Source organism: Theropithecus gelada, chromosome 14 (assembly GCF_003255815.1).
Source record: "Theropithecus gelada isolate Dixy chromosome 14, Tgel_1.0, whole genome shotgun sequence".
Classification (NCBI taxonomy): domain Eukaryota; kingdom Metazoa; phylum Chordata; class Mammalia; order Primates; family Cercopithecidae; genus Theropithecus; species Theropithecus gelada.
In genome coordinates this window covers 444,416-462,744 of record NC_037682.1, presented here as the reverse complement: position 1 = coordinate 462,744, position 18,329 = coordinate 444,416, and the positions used below count along the sequence as shown (strand labels likewise).

The 18,329-nt window shown below is 58.0% G+C and overlaps 4 protein-coding genes across 7 annotated transcripts; 2 read left to right on the top strand and 2 right to left on the bottom strand.

The window, feature by feature from the left end:
- Window positions 1-1,258: 1,258 nt before the first annotated feature.
- On the top strand, window positions 1,259-4,504 carry BET1L (Bet1 golgi vesicular membrane trafficking protein like). 3 transcript variants are annotated; one of them, XM_025355957.1, is made up of 4 exons: window positions 1,259-1,383; window positions 2,627-2,718; window positions 3,002-3,058; window positions 3,201-4,504. In XM_025355957.1, the coding sequence occupies exons 1-4, from the start codon at window positions 1,365-1,367 to the stop codon at window positions 3,366-3,368; spliced, it is 336 nt and encodes a 111-aa protein (XP_025211742.1). In that variant the 5' UTR covers window positions 1,259-1,364; the 3' UTR covers window positions 3,369-4,504. The 3 variants fall into 3 exon arrangements, with proteins under 3 accessions (XP_025211742.1, XP_025211741.1, XP_025211743.1); XM_025355956.1 differs by having other exon boundaries at window positions 1,296-1,383; window positions 3,356-4,504; XM_025355958.1 differs by having other exon boundaries at window positions 1,307-1,383; window positions 3,865-4,504.
- Window positions 4,505-4,641: 137 nt separating this feature from the next.
- Window positions 4,642-6,048, top strand: LOC112607343 (the record flags this gene model as incomplete). The annotated part of the gene is made up of 2 exons (XM_025358465.1): window positions 4,642-5,416; window positions 5,731-6,048. A coding segment is annotated over one exon (543 nt), but the record flags the coding sequence as incomplete, so codon positions are not given.
- A 2,697-nt stretch (window positions 6,049-8,745) lies between these two features.
- On the bottom strand, window positions 8,746-11,672 carry ODF3 (outer dense fiber of sperm tails 3). 2 transcript variants are annotated; one of them, XM_025355954.1, is made up of 6 exons: window positions 11,564-11,672; window positions 11,226-11,426; window positions 10,687-10,788; window positions 10,207-10,328; window positions 9,268-9,408; window positions 8,746-8,835 (listed from the first exon to the last, which is right to left on the bottom strand). In XM_025355954.1, exons 1-6 carry the CDS (start codon window positions 11,670-11,672, stop codon window positions 8,746-8,748), a joined length of 765 nt encoding a protein of 254 aa, XP_025211739.1. The 2 variants fall into 2 exon arrangements, with proteins under 2 accessions (XP_025211739.1, XP_025211740.1); XM_025355955.1 differs by lacking the exon at window positions 9,268-9,408.
- A 2,243-nt stretch (window positions 11,673-13,915) lies between these two features.
- Window positions 13,916-15,428, bottom strand: SCGB1C1 (secretoglobin family 1C member 1). The gene is made up of 3 exons (XM_025357972.1): window positions 15,315-15,428; window positions 14,581-14,780; window positions 13,916-14,072 (listed from the first exon to the last, which is right to left on the bottom strand). The coding sequence occupies exons 1-3, from the start codon at window positions 15,367-15,369 to the stop codon at window positions 14,040-14,042; spliced, it is 288 nt and encodes a 95-aa protein (XP_025213757.1). The 5' UTR covers window positions 15,370-15,428; the 3' UTR covers window positions 13,916-14,039.
- Between the last annotated feature and the right edge of the window lie 2,901 nt (window positions 15,429-18,329).

The following is an 18,329-nucleotide window of genomic DNA, read 5'->3' as shown; positions in this document are numbered from 1 at the left end:
GAGGCAGCACTGGCGGCTCGGAGGTTTTAAGACCCGAGTCGGGCCGAGTCGCCCTGAACCGAACTGACCCCCCTCCTTGTGACCGGGGCTTCTTGGGCCGGAATTTCCAACAGGAAAGGATGTCAGCCCCCACCGCGCCCTGCCACACACGCGGTGACGCCCCTCGAGCTCCACAGAACCGATGGGATGTAGAGGGGAAAGCCGAAGTGGAAAGGACTTTTCAGTCCCGGGCCATGGGGTTCGTTAGGCGTTTGCTGGGGAATGCAGGCGAACGGGACTCCCAGGTCCCTGCCTTTGTGGCGCTTATGTTCCAGAGGGGAAGGCAGACAAGGAAAAACAAAAGGACATGAGGCGGTCACAGGGCTGTGCTTCCAAAGAAGCAAAAGGTGGCTGCTGGGCTGCAAGGGCAGCGAGGAAGTGCTGTTTTTGCTAACACTGGAGGATGGGAAGCGAGCCGGGAAAAGACTGCAGGAGCCACTCCAGGCAGAAGGAGCAGCACTTGCAAAGGTGGAAGGGCCGCGAGGGGCCGAGAGAAAGGGGAGCAACCCAGTCTGGCCTGGACTCAGTTCCCTCTTGAAAAGCAAAGATCCTGCGTGTCCGTTTCAGTGGCCATCAGGAGGATTCAGTGACGCACAGGAAGCGCGGTCCACTCGCTCTTGTAACAAGTGCCCGGGAGCAAAGGCGTCTACGGCCCCCACTCCCCGTGCCGCCTCCCAGTCTCTTTCCCTGCTTCACTTTCCTGTAGTGCTTTCTGCACACCTGTATTCGACGCGGCGCGCACTCGCAGGCACTAGCGAGGCGCCGATCTCCGCTTGACAGAGGAGGCACCCTTGCCCCCTCCACACCCAGGGCTCCTCGCGGGCTTCTGCCCGAGGGGCCTGCTCCTCCCTCATGACCCGCCTGTGAATCCTTCCTAACCGTTAGGACCTAACGCATGGCAGCGTCTTTCCACCACCATCGTCTTGGCACTGAGCAAGCAAACGGCCCCGCCCCGCCCCACGTTCACAGGAACAACAAACAAACGTCACGTCCGCGGTGCTGCTGTAATCCCAGCACCTTGGGAGCCCGGCGGGCGCGGGCTGCAGTGAGCTGAGATCGCGCCACTGCCTGGGCGACAGTGCTGAAAACAAGTCACAGCGACGCCCATCGCTTCCGCGACCCCGCGGTTCCCCACCCTCGGCCCTAAGCCGGAAATCCGCGAGCCCGACGCGGAAGCGGCTGGGCCATCCAGGGGCGTGGTCGGCGCGGAGGCGGGGCCATCGCTGGCGGGGGGCGGGGCCGGAAGCCCGTTCCCCGTGACTGCGCCACGTCTGAGGCGGCTGTGGCCGCGTCGGTGTTGGCGTCGGGGAGCCGGGCAGGGCACGATGGCGGACTGGGCTCGGGGTGAGCGCGCGGGAGCGGAGCCGTTGGGGGCAGGGCCGGGCCGGAACCGACGCCGCTGCCTGTAGAGCCGCGTGCGCCTGCCTCTGGCCTCGGCGGGGAGGACCGTGTCAGGGGGGCGGTTCGGATCCTTCCGGGTCCCAGCAGGGCCGGGTTTCGGCCGGCACTGCCGCTAGGAAGGACGGCGGGCGGGGCGGCCCAGCAGCTCCAGCGAGGGGTCGCGCAGCTGCGGGGTCCCCCCACTCCCCGCCGCTCCCTGTGAGATCGTTTTGCATGGGTTCAGGGTGAGCGGGAGTCGGCATTCGACAGGTCCCGAGGCCAGGCCCCCGAGGTAGAGGCTGTGCTCCGCTGGTGTCAGGCAGGCCTCTACTAACTTGGGCCTCGGTGGCCCCATTTCCCCTCCTGGAGCCCGTGTTCTTCTCTGCAAAGTGGGATGTTGGTGCCTGTCTTTCTGAGTTATGATGAGTAAAGGAATTAATGAACAGGAAGTGGTTGGAAGGACGCTGGCATCCCTTCCTTACGTTGAAGCTAGGGAGAAGGTGGTTCTCACCCACCTGAGGTGACAGAAATTCCTTATCACCTGGCCCAGCCTGTCACAGGCCAGGCGTCTGCAAGCGCTGTGCCCTGGGTGTTGCAGGAAGCCCTGTGTGGGATGCAGACCAGGGATCACGCTCCTGGTCGACCTCAGCTCCCATCTCGGGGAATTGGGAACTTTGCTCAGCTGTTTTCTGTGCGGTAAAGGGCCTTCCCAATGTTCTGTCCTGGTTCCTTGCCACCTCTTCAGGACCCAGCTCAAAGGTCGTCCCTGCAGGAGCCTTTCTGCTGCCCTGCTGGGTACTTTTCCCAAGTCTTTCCTATGCTCTTAGCAGAGTTTACTCTTTTTCTATAAGAATGGGCTCCACATACACAGATGGCGACCTCCCTGGATGCAAGTGTCACATCCTACTAACATCCCAGAGCTGGGTCCAGTTTTTTCTACACAGTCTCAGAAGGTGCTGGTTGGACTGAACCCATTGTGGGTGCTGGCCCATCCCCACCTGGATGTGTACACAGGACACGTGTTCACATGACAGGCCCTTGCACACATCGTCCTTTATGCAGCCTGTCTCACATGTGCAAGATTCACCTGCTGGAACCTAGGTTAGGGCCCCTAGATTTCTGACTCACCCAGTTGTGGTTGGAGTGAGAGGGGTCAGGGGCCTCGCTCACCGATGGATGCAATCACTCAGCCCCTCTCTTTTCTCAGCTCAGAGCCCGGGCGCTGTGGAAGAGATTCTAGACCGGGAGAACAAGCGAATGGCCGACAGCCTGGCCTCCAAAGTCACCAGGCTCAAATCGGTCAGTGGTGGTCTGTCCTCTTACCTCCACCTGGTGCCTTTGGGGAATGGGGATCAGAGGGAAGGTAGAGGGCCCAGAGGAGTTTCAGGCAGTTTGCCGTCCTCCTCGTTCGATTCGTGGCTGTGCTCACCTGCATGAGGCCCCAGCTGACACCTGGACCTTCCTGCTGCTGCCCCACTGTGTGTGGCAGAGTTGTTGGCAGGGTTTGTCTGGTCTGGGAAGGGTGAGTGCTGTATTATGTGTCTGCTCTGGCCCAACCCTGCCCTCTCTGTGTGCTGAACAGCTCGCCCTGGACATCGATAGGGATGCAGAGGATCAGAACCGGTACCTGGATGGCATGGTAAGGGCCCATGGTGTGCGCGAATCAGTGCCCTGCCCCCAGCACTACCTGCTACAGAGCTTGCAGTGTCTCCTTCAGCACTGGTGCGGGTGGGTGGTCAAATCACCACTTCTGTGTGATCTTGCCGGGATTCTTCCCTTAGGACTCGGATTTCACAAGCATGACCGGCCTGCTTACTGGGAGTGTGAAGCGCTTTTCCGCAATGGCAAGGTCCGGACGAGACAACCGGAAGCTTCTATGTGGCATGGCTGTGGGTCTAATTGTGGCCTTCTTCATCCTCTCCTACTTCTTGTCGAGGGCAAGGACGTGAGACAGTGGGAGCTGGTGTCTGTGGGTGCCAAGGGCAGCCATTGTCTTCCCTGCCTGGCATCTTGGGCTCCAGAGGACTTACCTACAAAGTACTCCTTTGAAATTATAATCGTGGGCCAGGAATCCTTTCTGTGTGGCAGGAGGCTGCGGCTGCCTGTGACCTGATGAGCTCATGTTGGCTGGTCCCATGTGTGGAAGGGACTCTCTCGGGGAAACCAAGGCCCAGCCCCTCCCCCCTCCCCCAGGTGCTAGAGACACAAGCAGAGCTGGGGCCGCAGCGTGTCTGGAGGAGCCAGGTCTGAGCAGAGCAACTGTTGAATCCCAGGCGTGGCCACCTGTGGCCTGCAGCCTTTCTCCCAGCTCTTGGGACGCTGACATCTGAAGGTTCCATGGTCGTGTCCTTGTCTGGATGAGGCCATGTCTGTGATCCAAGGTTCCTGGAACTGACACAGGAAGGGGCTGTGAACCCTAAGTGGGTGCTATCTCCTCCAACTGAGGCTTCTCAGCCTGGAGATGGCAGTTACTCCTGGCCATGGTTGCTGAGCACGGGAGACCAGTGCGGGCCACCCTGCTGTGAGTTCTCTGTGCCTACTCTCCAGTCCTGTGGATGAAGTGAGACCCCTGGGGAGAACGGGTTGTGGATGAAGGAGTGGACTGCAGCCTTGGCCTAGCCACTGGGCGGGATCCTTCTGGGTCCTGTGACTGTGTATCCAGGAGCAGAAACTTGTATTCTCAGGATTCAGAATCTACCCAGCACCAGAGATGTGTTTTCAGAAGAACAGACCTAGAAATGGGCCTCTCTGGCATTTCAGAGTCAGGCAAAGCAGGCAGGGCCGGGGAGCCACTGTGGGTCTACACAAGAAGGTTCCTGAGAGGCTATCAGTTGTTGCCATCTAGCTTGCTGGTAACTCTGGCGCCTCTGCCAAGCCCTGCCAGACTCCTCTGGCTGTGATGGCGTTCTGTGCCATCCTCCTTGTCCCCAGCCTCTGCAGGATGCCCTCCCTACCCACCTCTCCCTGGGCCTTCCCTGTCCACTGGGCTGGGCTCATGTTCAAACAACTGGACTGGCAGGGCAACGGCTTTTCCCCACCTCAAGATGAGGTCCTTGCCGCCTTGGCCTAAAAACACCTTTAAAGCTCTGTGCCCTTCTCTGTCCTGTTCCAATCTTCTGCCTCCCAGTCATTCCCTGAGGACTATGGGGTCACTGTCCCGCAACCTATGTGGCCACACTGTGTGTCCTGTCAATCCAGAACTGCCTCTGAGCTCCAGGCTGACCACAGATCAGCCACAGCCTGGTACCTGCAGCCCCACTTTGCTCACCCTTCCCCTCCCCTCCTTCTTCCTTCCACACAGCAAGCCCACCTTTCTCCATGCACGCTCACCATAGTCTCCTTCCTTGTGACCTGAGCCCTCCTTTGTACCTGGCTGAGGCTGTCAGCCTCCTGGAGGAGTGGGGTCCACCGTCTTCCCCTATGCAGTGCGAGCTCACTTCTCACCCAGCAAGGTGGACTCACCTGCCTCCATGTCTCTGGGGCTTTGCTGTTGCCCTGAAACCTAGCTGGGCTGGTCTTGCTCCCAGCTGGCTTCCCCCTTCTCGGATGTCCCTTTGCAGGCCCCTGTCGTTCCTCAGGCACCAGTGTGCTTGTCTGCCACGGCGAGCTCGTCAGGGGCTTGTACCCTGGTCACCAAGCATGGTAGCAGCTGCCTGCGTTGGGTCTCCATCTGGTCACTGCAGGTGCCAACCCTTTATCTCCCATATTTTCCTGGGCCATGGAGGGCTGACCTCCATTTTGGGGAATGTGGTTGAGCTGTGGTAACCAGCTATACCCCAGGTGCCCTTCCCATGGTGGTACCCGCCCACCTTGCTGATGTGAACTAGGAAGTTAGGCTGCATCTCGGACTGGCCTTCGCTGGAGAGGTGCTTTGCTGTCTCGGAGTCTCAGTCACTGTGTTCCCTCCCCACCTGTCTCCATGGCTGTTTGCAGCCCTCCCAGGTAATTTGGGGTCTAGGCTGGACTTCCTTTGTGGTTTGCTTTTCTGCTTCTCACTCTTGTTGTATTTTTTTTTTTTTTTTTTTTTTTTGAGACGGAGTCTCGCTCTGCCACCCAGGCTGAGGTGCAGTGGCCGGATCTCAGCTCACTGCAAGCTCCGCCTCCCGGGTTCACGCCATTCTCCTGCTTCAGCCTCCGGAGTAGCTGGGACTACAGGCGCCCGCCACCTCGCCCGGCTAGTTTTTTGTGTTTTTTAGTAGAGACAGGGTTTCACCGTGTCAGGCAGGATGGTCTCGATCTCCTGACCTCGTGATCCGCCCGTCTCGGCCTCCCAAAGTGCTGGGATTACAGGCTTGAGCCACCACGCCCGGCCTCTTGTTGTATTAAGAAGGATTCCATAAAGGGAGAGTGGCAACCCTGCTGCTGCTGTGCCCGACCAGAGTTCTTGAGGGGCCCTGACCCTAACCCTCCAGCTAAGCCCTGTGCACCTGACCCTGTAAATGAGTGGGGTTTGCTGACTATAATCCCTGACACCAGTAAAACCAAAAGGAGTCTTGGGGGCTCAGTATGAGAGCCAGGGTTACACACTCTGCCAAGTAAGGACAAACTGCTAGGCTGTATCCCATAATTTCAGGATGAGAAACGTTAACAATAAAATTTTGTAGTACACGTAACCTCATTAAGAACTAATCACGTGGTCTCTGTTGTCCTGATTTCCTTGGGATTTGAGGGAATTTTGTCTGCAGCTCACCCTGGTCCATAGGCTGGCCATGGGCACTGGTGCTGTAAACCCTGTCCCTTATTCACCCCCTCAGGATTGACTTTGGGCAGAGCAGCCACAGACTCACCTGAAAGGGGCCTGCCCTCCACACCTGTGGGTATTTCTCGTCAGGTGGGACGAGAGACTGAGGAAAGAAAGAAGACACAGAGACAAAGTATAGAGAAAGAACAGTGGGACCAGGGGACTGGCACACTCAGCATGCGAGGACCTGCACCGGCGCCGGTCTCCGAGTTCCTTCAGTGTTTATTGATTACTATTTTCACTATCTCGGCAAGGAGAGTGAGGCAGGAGAACAGGGTGAACAGAGTGATGGTGGGGAGAAGGTCAGCAGGAAAACATGTGAGTAAAGGAATATGCATCATGAATAAGTTCAGGTACTGTGCCCGGATGTGCATGTAGGCTAGATTTAGGTTTCTCTTTACCCAAGCATCTTAGTGTAGCAAAGAGTAACAGGGCAGTATCACCACTGGCATATTTTGCCTCTAGCCACAGGGCAGTTTTCTCCTATCTTAGAATAAACGAATAGTTGGCTTTACACCGAGACATTCTGTTCCCAGGGACATGTGGGAAACAGGCCTTGCTCTTTTACGAATCCTCCTCAGCACAGACCGTGTACGGGTGTTGGGCTGGGGGACAGTAAGGCCTTCCCTTGCCAGGAGGCCATATCTCAGGCTGTCTCAGTTGGGGGAATCCTTGGACAATACCCAGGCGCTCTCGGGCGGAGGTGCCTGCGGCTTTCCGCAGTGCATTGTGTCCCTGGTTAATAGAGAATGGAGAATGGTGATGACTGTTACCAAGCGTGCATCCTGCACAGCCGTAAATCCCTTAAACCTTGATTCCATACAGCACATGTTTCTGTGAGCACAGGATTGGGGCTAACGTTACAGATTAATAGCATCTCAAAGCAGAACAATTTTTCTTTGTACAGATCAAAATGGAGTTTCTTTTGTCTTCCTTTTCTACGTAGACACAGTAACAATCTGATCTCTCTTCCTTTGCCCCACACACCCACTTCCTGCTGTGTTACCTTTCCCTGTCCAAGTTCCTGAAACGCAGATGGGGTTCCTGATAGCATCACCACTTAGGGAATAAGGGAGGAGGCCGGGCGCAGTGGCTCATGCCTGTGATCTCAACACTTTGGGAGGTCAAGGTGGGTGAATCACAAGGTCAGGAGTTCGAGACCAGCCTGACCAACATAGTGAAACCCCGTCTCTACTAGAAATAGGAAAATTAGCCGGGTGTGGTGGCACGTGCCTGTAGTCCCAGCTACTCAGGAGGCTGAGGCAGGAGAATCACTTGAACCTGGAAGATGGAGGTTGCAGTGAGCTGCAGTGAGCTGAGATTGCGCCACTGCACTCCAGCCTGGGTGACAGAGCGAGACTCCGTCTCCAAAAAAAAAAAAAAAAAAGTAAACATAAAGTTCTTTGAATCCACAGCCTGGCATGATCACAGCTAAGTGAGGGTCAGCAGCTGTATTGTGCTTTATACAGGTGCAGGTGATGGTCCTACCAGTGTGTCTGTCAAGGTCACCTGTCCTAAAATGACCTCCCTGAAAGGCTGAGTTGAAATCCAGCCTCCACTTCTTGAGGCTTGGCCTTGGACTCCTGGACAGCCTCTGGAGATCCCCCTCTTCAGGCTCAGCGGACACCCTACCTTCCCTGTCCATGTATTCCTTGTACTCCCTGTATTACCCATTGATGTGTAACAGGTCACCCTAAAGCTTCACTTAAAATAGCAATGATTTATCGTGTCTCATTGAATTGGAGACGGGGCACTGCCTCAGGGTTGGCCGTCTTTGCTGTATAATGTCGAGGCCTCACTGGGAGATGTGGTCCTGGGGCTGCCTTCACTTGAAGGGTCACTCACAGGTCCAGAGGTCAGTGCTGGTGAGTGGAGGGCCTGGCCGGCCTGAGTGCCTGTGGCCGGGCTGAGTGCCTGAGACGAAGCATTCAGTCTCACCATGGTTGGGCTTCCTCACAACATGATGGCTGGTGCTGGAGCAAACATGGACACGTGGCAGAAGGGTGGGGGTAGGGTGGGCTCTGGTGTCCAGGCAGAAGCTGTTTCCTTGGCATGTTGTATGCCTGGCCTCAGAAGCCTGGTGGCATCACTTTTGCCTCATTATTCAGGAGACCCACAGGCTGCAGCGTCTTTGGGTTCAAGGCAGAAAGCATCAGGAGGGACAGTGTGGAGCAGGGTGTCCGAGGCACTCAGGCGCTCCCATCTCTCCCCACACAGACCCTGGGCCCTCCCATCTCTCCAAGCTGACCCTGGGCCCTCCCATCTCTCCAAGCTGACCCTGGGCCCTAGAAGCCAGGATGGGACCCATGTGAGCTGACAGCGCATGGGACTCCTTTCTGGAAAAGCCTGATCTTTTCACCAAGACAAACCTCATTAATGCAATGTGATTTATTAAATAATTTCGGCACAGCAGAAAACAAGATTAACATATGTTAAAATAGCATAAGAAAAAAGTAACTGGTTACAGTTGCCCAAACAAGCGTGCTCTGCCCTGCAGGGCCAGGCTGGCCCAGCCCAGCTGGTGAAGACAGCCTCGAGCTCTGTGGCCTGGTGGATCTCTTGTGCAGACGCTGGGCGTGATGGAGCTACTCCACATCAACCACCAGGGGAACCATGTAGTCAGAGTGTTTGATGCCAAAGGTGACAACTGGGGCGCAGGGCTTGGTCAGGGTCACCTGGGAGAGGAGGGGCTATGATAAGAGCCAGCACCCCTGCCCCCACCTGCAGGTCTCTGCCCTGGCTGGGGCTGGGCTGCTGTCCTTCCGGAACCTGGGGCCAAGGTGGCCAGCAGCTGTGCTCCCAGTTTGAACACAGAGGACTCAGCAGTAGTAGCTGTCACGGTGTCTAGGGAAAAGGGCAAGGCCTCTGCCTCCTGTCCCTGAAGGGTTACCTGTGGGGCTAGTGCTGGAAGTATACAGGGTCCTCAGGGTGCAGGTGCCTCCCCTCCCCACCCACCCCTCCACCCCCTCTTGGCTGTGTCCTTCCATAGCCCAACGCTGTTTCCCTTGTCTGTGTCCCAACCCCCCTCCCCTGCTCTTTCCTACACGTTCCTCTGGGTCAGGCCCCCGACCCCACCCTGACCCCTCTGAGCTGTGCTCTTCCTGGACCTTCTCAGGGCTGTGGGCGCCTGGTCCTGGCTTGAGGGTCTTGTCCCCTGGGGGCTCTACACGGGCAGCCATGGTGTACTGCGGAGCCTTGAACTTGGTCACCTGCACGTCAGTCTGGTGGTAGGCTGCGGGACCTGGGGTCTGAGAGGTAAAGGAGGCTCAGACAAACTCGGCCTACCCAGGGCGCATGGCCCTAGAGGACAGGGAGCAAACTTGGACAGAGGGTCTCAGGCCGGGTCAACAGGGTCAGCTACAAGTTGGTGCCCGTGCATCAGGGTCCCCTTCTGTCTTCTGTCACACTGTGGAGACCACACCCCCCTGCTTGTGGGGCACCTTCTCATGCGGGGGTCGCTTCCTCCATTTCAGCCTCACGCTGGCAATGACCTCCCCCGTGTGTGCCAGTCCTGGGAACATCCCTGAGCCTGTGTGAGAGAGGCTGTCGCTGCCCCGCTGGACCTGAGGGCCTGGGGCTGGCAAAACCAATGTGGACAAGGGCTGCTGGGTGCCACGATGCTGCTTTCCCATCTCAGGCCCCTCAAGCTCTCAGGCATGTGCCACCCAGGGCCTTCGCACTGGCTGTTTCTGAAGCCAGGACCCTCCTCCCGCAAACAGCTCATGGTTTATTTTTTCCTCCTCCCCTTCTTTCCATGCCATCCTGTCTAAGATTGCCTCTCTCTCTCCAGGCAGTGCTTCATAAACCCCATCTCTTGTCCTCAGCACTGTCCAAGCTGGGGCCTGGGCCTCTCCCTTCTGGCCTATTGCCTGCCCCTCCTCAGCACTGCAGCATGACCCCAGCATGTGGCAGGCACCCAGAGGATGAAGGGCTGAGAGGGCTGAGGGGCATTGGCAAGGCAGGGCCGAGCTGGTGGGTCCTGGGTTCTGGGGGAGGGTTCAGATGACTGGGGGTGATTCTCCGTTCTCAGCTGGGGTGACCCTTGCCTTGTGTAGGTCGTCGCTGAAGCTGCCCAGCTTGCTGCGGCCCTTGATGGAAAAGGAGGGCTGGGAGACCTTGCCGACAGTGTTGGGCCCCATCACCATGGGCAGCATGTATGCAGCGGGGCCTGCAGGGTGGACGGGAGCCTCAGGGTGGACAGGAGCCTCAGGGTGGAACAGGCCCCACCGCTCCCTCCCTGGGGCTCCCCCAACTCTGGACGGGAGCCTCAGGCCGGAACAGGGCCCACCGCTTCCCTGGGGCTCCCCCAACTCTGGACTGGAGCCTCAGGCCGGAACATGGCCCACAGCTCCTTCCCTGGGTTCCCCCCAACTCTGGACGTGGAGCCTCAGGCCGGAACAGGGCCCACCGCTCCTTCCCTGGGTTCCCCCAACTCTGGAGATCAGCCGTCAGGCTGCCCCATCTCACCCACCCCACTCAGGATCCACAGGTCCATTTGGCTGAGGGTGGTTGGGGCTGCTGCAGACCTGGGGTGCTGTCCACTCGGAACGTCTTTGTTCGGGCGGAGATGGAGTGGCTGGGCGCTGAGTCGAACACGTATTTGGTGGATTTCTCTGGAAAGTAGTCACCTGGACAAGGAGCCAAGGGGGTTGCTGGGACAAGCAGGTGGGTATGCAGCCCAGTTTGGGGGCTCGAGGAGGACTCCCCAACATTCCAGGCATAGGGCCTCTGGGCTCCAACACAGGTGGTGACCAAGTCTGGTCAGGGGGTGTCCAGGATGGAAATACTGACTTTGGGGCTGGGGAGACAAGGGCCATTTTTGAGCAGGGAGAGTGGGGTGTGACGTTGGCCTGGCAGAGAAAGGTCCAGGTCGAAGCTGGGTTCTAGGGCCAGAGTCTTCTCTGCCCAGGTGTGATGGTGGCCCTTCAAGAGAGAAAGATGGGACAGGAGGAGCCAGGACGGCTGAGCTCTCTCACACCCTTGCTGCCATGAGGTTAGGGGCACCCAGCAGGGAGGGGCAGGCCCGGGGCTGCGCAGGGCAGGAGCCTGAGACAGGGTCACTAACCTGGGCCGGGGGTCAGCAGAGTCTTGCTGTGGTAGCGCCCCAGGATGGAGTAGGCAGGGCCAAGGTCCTTGCCAGTCCTCAGTATCTTGGGGTTTACGTTATAACGGGGTCCTGGGGAGCAGTTCTCTGCCAGGAGCATGGGGGCCCCGCGGAAGCTGTAGGCTGGTGCACGGAGCTTGGTGGGCGTGTGCTTCACGAAGCCTGTAGACACAGTGGGCCCTGAGCAGCCTGGACCTGCCCTTCTCCCCGCGGGGAGTCAGGGATCGAGCCCCAGGCCCTTCCCGGCCCCCCCACCTGCCCGCCTGGCTCCTGACCCTCCCAGGCTCTCAGGCTCTTACCAGTTGTTGGTGGAATCAGGTACTTGGGTCCAGGGCTGCTGTAGAGGGCCATGATGGGTCCCCGGGGGCGATGGGGCCTCCAGGTGCCCATCCATACCTCCTCCGTCATGGCCAGCTCTGTCCATAAGTGAGAGGCTTACCAGGTGCTGGGAGGCCCGACCCTGTCCCAGGCCGGCCCCTGATGCCCCCGTCCCTGCTCTTGCTGACACTGAGGGGTAGACCTGCTGAACCTGCCACAGCGTCCTCAGTGGGGATCTCCAGCTGGGAGCCGGGAGTAAGGGATGGTAGGCGCTTGCTGCATGGGACTGTGAGCTCCTCACCAGCTTAACTGTATCCCAGAGCTACTGTCCATGCTGGCCCTCAACTCACCACCGTTTTCGGCTCTGAGGGAGCCCTGGGCGGGTTTCTCCTACTTAGAGTGGTGATCAAAGACGGGGAACTTCTTGATTGAGGCTGTGCTGAGGGGCAGGGAGGGGGCCCCCCAGGAGGGAACTATAACTTCTTCGGCGCAGGGACAGCACTCAGAGCAGCCTACGGACCCATCCTCCTCAGAGACCGTCCTGTGCCCCCTGGCCTTGGTGCCAGGGAGTTCCTGTAAAAGGAGCATGGAGAGAAAGGCCTTCTCTCTTCAGGGGCTTACAGAACTGGGGAGAGGCCCCCAGTCTAAGCTCTAGAATGTGGCTCTGTGGGATGACGGGTTCCAGATTCTGTCTGTGTGACCAAGACAATGGCCTCTGCCTTTGATCCCCTCACCAGATCTCACCACCAGGTCCCCTCACCAGGTTCCGCCAACAGGACACCCCTATAAGTCCCCCCGACCAGGTTCCCCTCACCAGGCCTCCCACCACCATGTCCACTCACCAGGTCCTCCTCGCCAGGTTTCCTTGGCCATCTCCCCTCACCAGGTTCCCCTCACCATCTCCCCTCACCACGTCCCCTCACCAGGTACTCCTCGCCAGGTCCCCTCACCAGGTACTCCTCGCCACATCCCCTCACCAAGGCCCCCCCCATGTCCCCTCACCAGGTTCCCCTCACCAGGTTCCCTCACCATGTCCCCTCACCAGGTTCCCCTCACCACGTCCCCTCACCAGGTACTCCTCGCCAGGTCCCCTCACCAAGTCCTCCTCGCCATGTTTCCTTGGCCACGTCCCCTCACCAGGTACTCCTCGCCAGGTCCCCTCACCAAGGCCCCCCCCATGTCCCCTCACCAGGTTCCCCTAAGTTCCCTCACCAGACCACCCCTCACCAGGCCCCCTCACCATGTTTCTCTCACCAGGTCCCCTCAGCCAGGCATCCCCTCATGAAGTCCCCCTCACTGGGTCCCCTCACCAGGTCCCCTGTAACCAAGTCCTCCAGGGCCCCCTCCTAGGGCTTCGTCAGCCAAATGGAAATCCAGGCAGAGACCATCTAGGCAGGTGGACAGAGCACAGAGCCAGACAGCACTGCATGGCCTCCTGGCCAGGCTCAGACAGGACAGAGGTGTGCAGAGAGGGGCCAGGGCAGTGAAGTTTCAGGGCTCAGCACCCAGGGTGGCCAAGGATGTGTCAGTTCCACTCAGCTGTGCCCCCAGAAGAGACCATAGATTGGGAAACTGAGGTGCTGGAAGGTTCTGGCTGTGGGAGAGCCTGGGAACCAGGGTCAGGATTAGGGTCTGTGCTGGTTGTGGTGGGCGTGAGTCATTGTGGGCGCTGCTGCTGCCCTGGCTGACCTCCTCAGAGGCTGCTCACCTGTGGCTCCCATCCCCCTTGGACACGGGTGTACCTTTTTTTCTCTTGGCCTTGTCCGGGGTCGTCTTGGGGCTTGAGCCCCTCCCAGTGTCTTCTAGGCAGACTCTTTCCTTGGACGACTTTGGGAAGAGAGATTGTTCTCAAACCCGCTGGACCTGAGCTGCCTGTGTGACTGTTTTTTGCACACAGCTATTGTCTTACGACACCAGCTTTCAGATGCTGAGCAACCTCCGCCCTGACCTAGCCCATGGGCGACATGGGGTCTGTGTCCACCCAGTCCTGGACACTTCCTCTTTCTGGGGCTCCCTGTCTCTCCCACCTCATACTGCTGCCTCTGCCGCCCGTCTCCCTCTGGACGCCCTCTGTCCACATGGTGCTGTCTGGCTCTGTGCTCTGTCCCCCTGCCTACATGGTGTCTGCCTGGATTTCCATTTTGGGTCTTGCCTGTGGTGTGCCTGCTCCTGTGTGGACCCTGTGTGCCCCTCTGTAGAGGACCTTCACACATGTACTCCTTGAGCAGGACCCTCTGTCTGTGGGTCTGTGTGGCTGTGTCCCTGAGTATGTTCTCAATGTCCCCATTTGTGTGTCCGTCTGTGGGGGGAGAGAGAGGAACCAGAGCCTGAGCTGCGGAAGGCTTTATTGATTACACGGTTTGAGGGTAAATTTCCATGTGGGGAGGTGGTAGTGGGCGGCGTGTCCATGGCTGCTTGTGTGGCAGGTCCTATGGCTGAGCCATGTCTGAGGTCCACTTAGGCACCGTCCTGACTGCCCAGCACATGCACCTGGAAGGCAGACACACGTGGACTAAGAGGGCTGTGATCAATAAGCGGAGAGCCACAGCTCCATCAGGCAAGCAAGGCCCTCTGTGGGGGGATCTGGCATATTGCTGCCCATCTCCTCCCAGCAGCTGAGTGGTGTGTGTGCATGCATGATGGTGTACACACATGTATGTGTGTGCGTATCCCAGTGTGAGCATGCGTGTGTGAATGTGTTTATACATGTGTGCACGCAGTGTGCATTGCATGTCTGCACCTGTGTTTGGATCTCTGTGTATGTTCACATGTGTGCGTGGAGGAGTAGCCCACAGACTGGGGAGGAGCAGGTCTATGGAGTCTGGGGGCCGCTCTGTGGACAGGAGGTCTGGGGTGCCCACCTGAGCTGGCTGATGCGGGTTCAATGTCTGTGGGTGGTGTGATGTCTGTAGGTGGTAGGCTGTGGGGGTGCTGTGTTGGCTGATCTTGGTAAGGCTGCAGGTCTTTAGAAAATGGTGTGCCCCCCCCGCCCTCATACCAGCAACTTGATCAGCTCTGCCTTGTGCATTGGCTGCAGGCCGTCTATGCAGGACTTGAGTTCAGTCATTGCTGCCTTGGCATCTTCGTTGACATTGTACTTGCCCAAGGGCCCCTCATAGAGCTCCTCTGGGGTCCCCACCAGTAGTGTTTGCAGGAAGTCCATGAAAAACTCATTGCAGTCCTCCCCTGTGGCCAGCCCTGCATCACGAGCGAGATGATGCCAAGACAGGACAGGGTGACTCCGGTGCAACCACAGCCCCAGACCTGCCCCGGGGCTCCAACCTCCATGGTCTCCAGACCTTCCCCTTCAATGCCCACCCCTCCTCCCCAGGGCTTCCTCCACAACACCCCCAACTCCACCTTGCCCAAAGACCCCTTCACATCCCCCTTAATCTTAGCTGCTCCAGTTTCCACTCAGCATTCCCTGGGATCACCAGGGAAGGAAAGTTAAGCCCCTGGTGTGGGGGAATTTCCCCCGATGAGAAGCTGGTCTGACCAGGGGCTTGAAGGGCCAGGTCAGGCTGGATGGGGCTGGGGTAGGGTCAGCTGGGCTTTGTCTTCGGTTGGGGTGGAGTTGGGTGGGCACGGGTTCTGCAGGGTCCTTACCCACTTCTGTGACAGGTGCAGGTGGAATGTTCACTGCGGGGGCCTAATGCCAGGATTTTACCTTCTCAGGTACCCCCAACCCCCCTGCCCCTGAATGTTCTGGAAACCCCAGTGGCACAGACTCACGGCAGATGCAGAACAGGGTGAGGGCCATCAGCAGGAGGGCACGGCTCCCCTTCATGCCAGCAATCTCAGGAGCTGCCTCCAGCCAGAATCCCGGGATTTTATGCCTCACCGGGCAGCACCTCTCCCACAGGGCAGACCGGACCTGCCCATTAGGATCTGGCAGCCAGCTCAGATGAGGTTTATTCACATCCCTGTCTCCCAGTGGGTGCCAAGCAGCAACAGGCATGGGATGGCTGTGTGACAGGTGGTTGGCAAGTGGCTTTAGGGTGTGTCAGAGAGAACAGGTGTGTTAGGAGGGAACGCTGGTGAGGGAGGCCATGCCAGCCGGTCGGTGAAGAAGGCAGCGGGTCCTGGTCACCAAGGGCCTCTAGTCATGCCTGCCCTTGAGGCCGAGGGTGGTGGGATCTGGGCTTGGTCCCATGCCTTTCTTTTGAGGTAGGAATCCCTCCTCTTATCCCTGTGCTGTGTGATCAGGGTTTGCATCTGGAGGTCTCTAATCAGGCAGGGACCTCCTAAGTACTCAGATGGGGGTGGCTGACTGGGGGAAGGGGGTGCAGGCTGCACCAGTGGACACTGCCGTAGGACTGCCTGGGGACTGTGGATCTGTGGGGTGAGGAGCAGCCCAGTGGCAGTGCCTAGAAGAGAGAAGGTGGCCTGAGAGGGTCCGAGAGACATAGAGCTGGCCATGCCGGGGCCAGGTCTGAGCAGGAAGTGAGGAATGGGAGAGGCTGGAGGTACATCAGTAGCCAGGACAGCAAGGAGAGGTCGAAGGCCCTGGGGAGATGGTCCCAGGACATATTACAATGGACACAGGAGGTTGGGACACCTGGAGTCACCTAACAAAACCACCCCAAGAGAGGCCATGAGTAGGGGTTTCCCAGTCCAGTCCTCTGGCTGAGCCACACGGTCCAAATACAAAGGGCCCCTGCTGCCACCTGGTGGCTGATGGCCACTCGCGTTTAGGGTCTCTGGAAGACCAAGGTCCTTGTTACAGTGAAGGACTCCTAAATGGGCAGAGATTTACACCTACTCCAAACAATGAAATAAAATCCCATCGTGGACAAAGTATGCGGGATGGAAATAAGGCTAGGGTAAGGGTTAGGATGAGGATTATGGTTATGGTAAGGGGTTAAGGGTTAGGGCTCAGCACTGGTTAGGAGTTAGGGATACAGTAGGGCTGGGTTAGGGTTAGGGTTTGGATTAGGGTTCAGGATCGGGTTGGGTTCGGGTCAGGGTCGGGTCGGGTCAGGTTCAGGTCAGGTCAGGGTCGGGTTGGGTCAGGGTCAGGGTCAGGGTTGGGGTAAGGTCAGGGTCAGGGTTAGGGTTGGGGTAAGGTCAGGGTCAGGGTCAGGGTGAGGGGTAAGGTCAGGGTCAGGGTTAGGGGTAAGGTCAGGGTCAGGGTCAGGGTTAGGGGTAAGGTCAGGGTCAGGGTTAGGGGTAGGGGTAGGGTTAGGTGTAGGGCTAGGGGTAGGGTTAGGGTTACGGGTTAGGGTCAGGGTCAGGGTTAGGGGTAAGGTCAGGGTCAGGGTGAGGTCTGGGTCAGGGTTAGGGTCAGGGTCAGGGTTCGGGTTAGGGTTCGGGTTAGGGGTTATGGTTCGGGTTCAGGTTCGGGTTCGGGTTAGGGTTAGGGTTCTGGTTAGAGTTGGGGTTAAGGGTTAGGGTTCGGGTTGGGGTTCGGGTTTGGGTTCAGGTTGGGGTTGAGGTTCGGGTTGGGGTTCATGTTCGGTTCGGGATCAGTGTTTGGGTTGGGGTCAGGGTCAGGGTTAGGGTCCGGTCAGGGTCAGGGTCCAGGTCAGGGTGCGGGTCAGCGTCAGGGTCCGGGTTAGGGTCCGGGTCAGGGTCAGGGTCCGGGTCAGGGTCAGGGTCTAGGTCCGGGTCAGGGTCAAGGGTCAGGGGTCAGGGTCAGGGGTTAGGGTCTGGGTCCGAGTCCGGGTTTGGGTTCGGGTTCGGGTTCGGTTTAGGGTTAGAGTTGGGGTTAGGGTTTAGGGTTAGGGTTGGGGTTGGGGTTGGAGTTAGGGTTGGGTTAAGGTTAAGTTTGGGATTGGGGTTGGGGTTGTGGTTAGGGTTAAGGTTAGGGTTAGCAAATTTCTCAACTTGTCGACCTTTGTTATTAACTGAGCGGGAATTAGGAGAGGAGCCTGGTTCTCTCCACACACCCCAGCAGGTACACCGCCCATGTGCCTGTGGATAACAGCGGTTCCTGTAGGGCCGGCATGTGTGGACCAAGTAGCTGTGAAATTTCTTCTGAAGAAAACGCACAGGAGGACGCGGGTGAGCTCAGTGGAGGAGGGGCACTACCCCAGGGGACGTCCACATACATGGGCTTGTGAACCCCGAATATCTGAGATGGTCTCAGTCAATTTAGAAAGTTTATTTTGCCAAGGTTGAGGACGCACGCCCATGACACAGCCTCAGGAGGTCTTGACGACATGTGCCCAAGGTGGTCGGGACACAGCTTGGTTTTATACATTTTAGGGAGACAGGAGACATCAATATATGTAAGATGAACGTTGGTTCCGTCGGGAGAGGCGGGACAACTCAAAGCAGGGAGGGGGATTCCAGGTCACAGGTAGGTGAGAGACAAACTTGTATTCTTTTGGGTTTCTGAATAGCCTCCCCAAAGGAGGCCATCAGATATGCACTTATCTCAGTGAGCAGAGGGGTGACTTTGAATAGAAGGGGAGGCAGGTTTGCCCTAAGCAGTTCCCAGCTTTTTTCCCTTTAGATTAGTGATTTTTGGGCCCTCAGATTCATTTTCCTTTCACAGGCTAAGCAGCTTTAGGAACTGAAAGGTTCATGAGGCTGTAAGGAAGAGTCGAGTTGCTCCAGGTGAGCCTGGGCCACAACAGCACGCAGGACCTGGGCACACACGAGGGGCTCCTGGGAGGGTTCGGGAAAGGGAGCCGTGAACCCTGACTATCTGAGATGGTTTCAGGTGATTTAGAAGGGTGATTTTTTTTTTTTTTTTTTTTTTTACGGGGTCTCGCTTTGTCCCCCAGGCGGGAGGGCAGGGCC

Bases quoted from the DNA above. Each gene is read 5' to 3' on its own strand.
- BET1L (XM_025355956.1), top strand. The intron at 2,719-3,001 runs GTCAGTGGTGGT...TGTGCTGAACAG, and splicing joins AAGTCACCAGGCTCAAATCG to CTCGCCCTGGACATCGATAG. The intron at 3,059-3,355 runs GTAAGGGCCCAT...CTTCTTGTCGAG, and splicing joins ACCGGTACCTGGATGGCATG to GGCAAGGACGTGAGACAGTG.
- ODF3 (XM_025355954.1), bottom strand. From the start codon at position 11,672: ATGACGGAGGAGGTATGGATGGGCACCTGGAGGCCCCATCGCCCCCGG. The intron at 10,329-10,686 runs GTCTGCAGCAGC...TCCACCCTGCAG, and splicing joins CCGAGTGGACAGCACCCCAG to GCCCCGCTGCATACATGCTG. The intron at 9,409-10,206 runs GCAAGGGTCACC...TTTACCTCTCAG, and splicing joins TCAGCGACGACCTACACAAG to ACCCCAGGTCCCGCAGCCTA.
- SCGB1C1 (XM_025357972.1), bottom strand. From the start codon at position 15,369: ATGAAGGGGAGCCGTGCCCTCCTGCTGATGGCCCTCACCCTGTTCTGC. The intron at 14,781-15,314 runs GTGAGTCTGTGC...CTCGTGATGCAG, and splicing joins CACCCTGTTCTGCATCTGCC to GGCTGGCCACAGGGGAGGAC. The intron at 14,073-14,580 runs GTATGAGGGCGG...TCTGCCTTCCAG, and splicing joins CAGAGCTGATCAAGTTGCTG to GTGCATGTGCTGGGCAGTCA.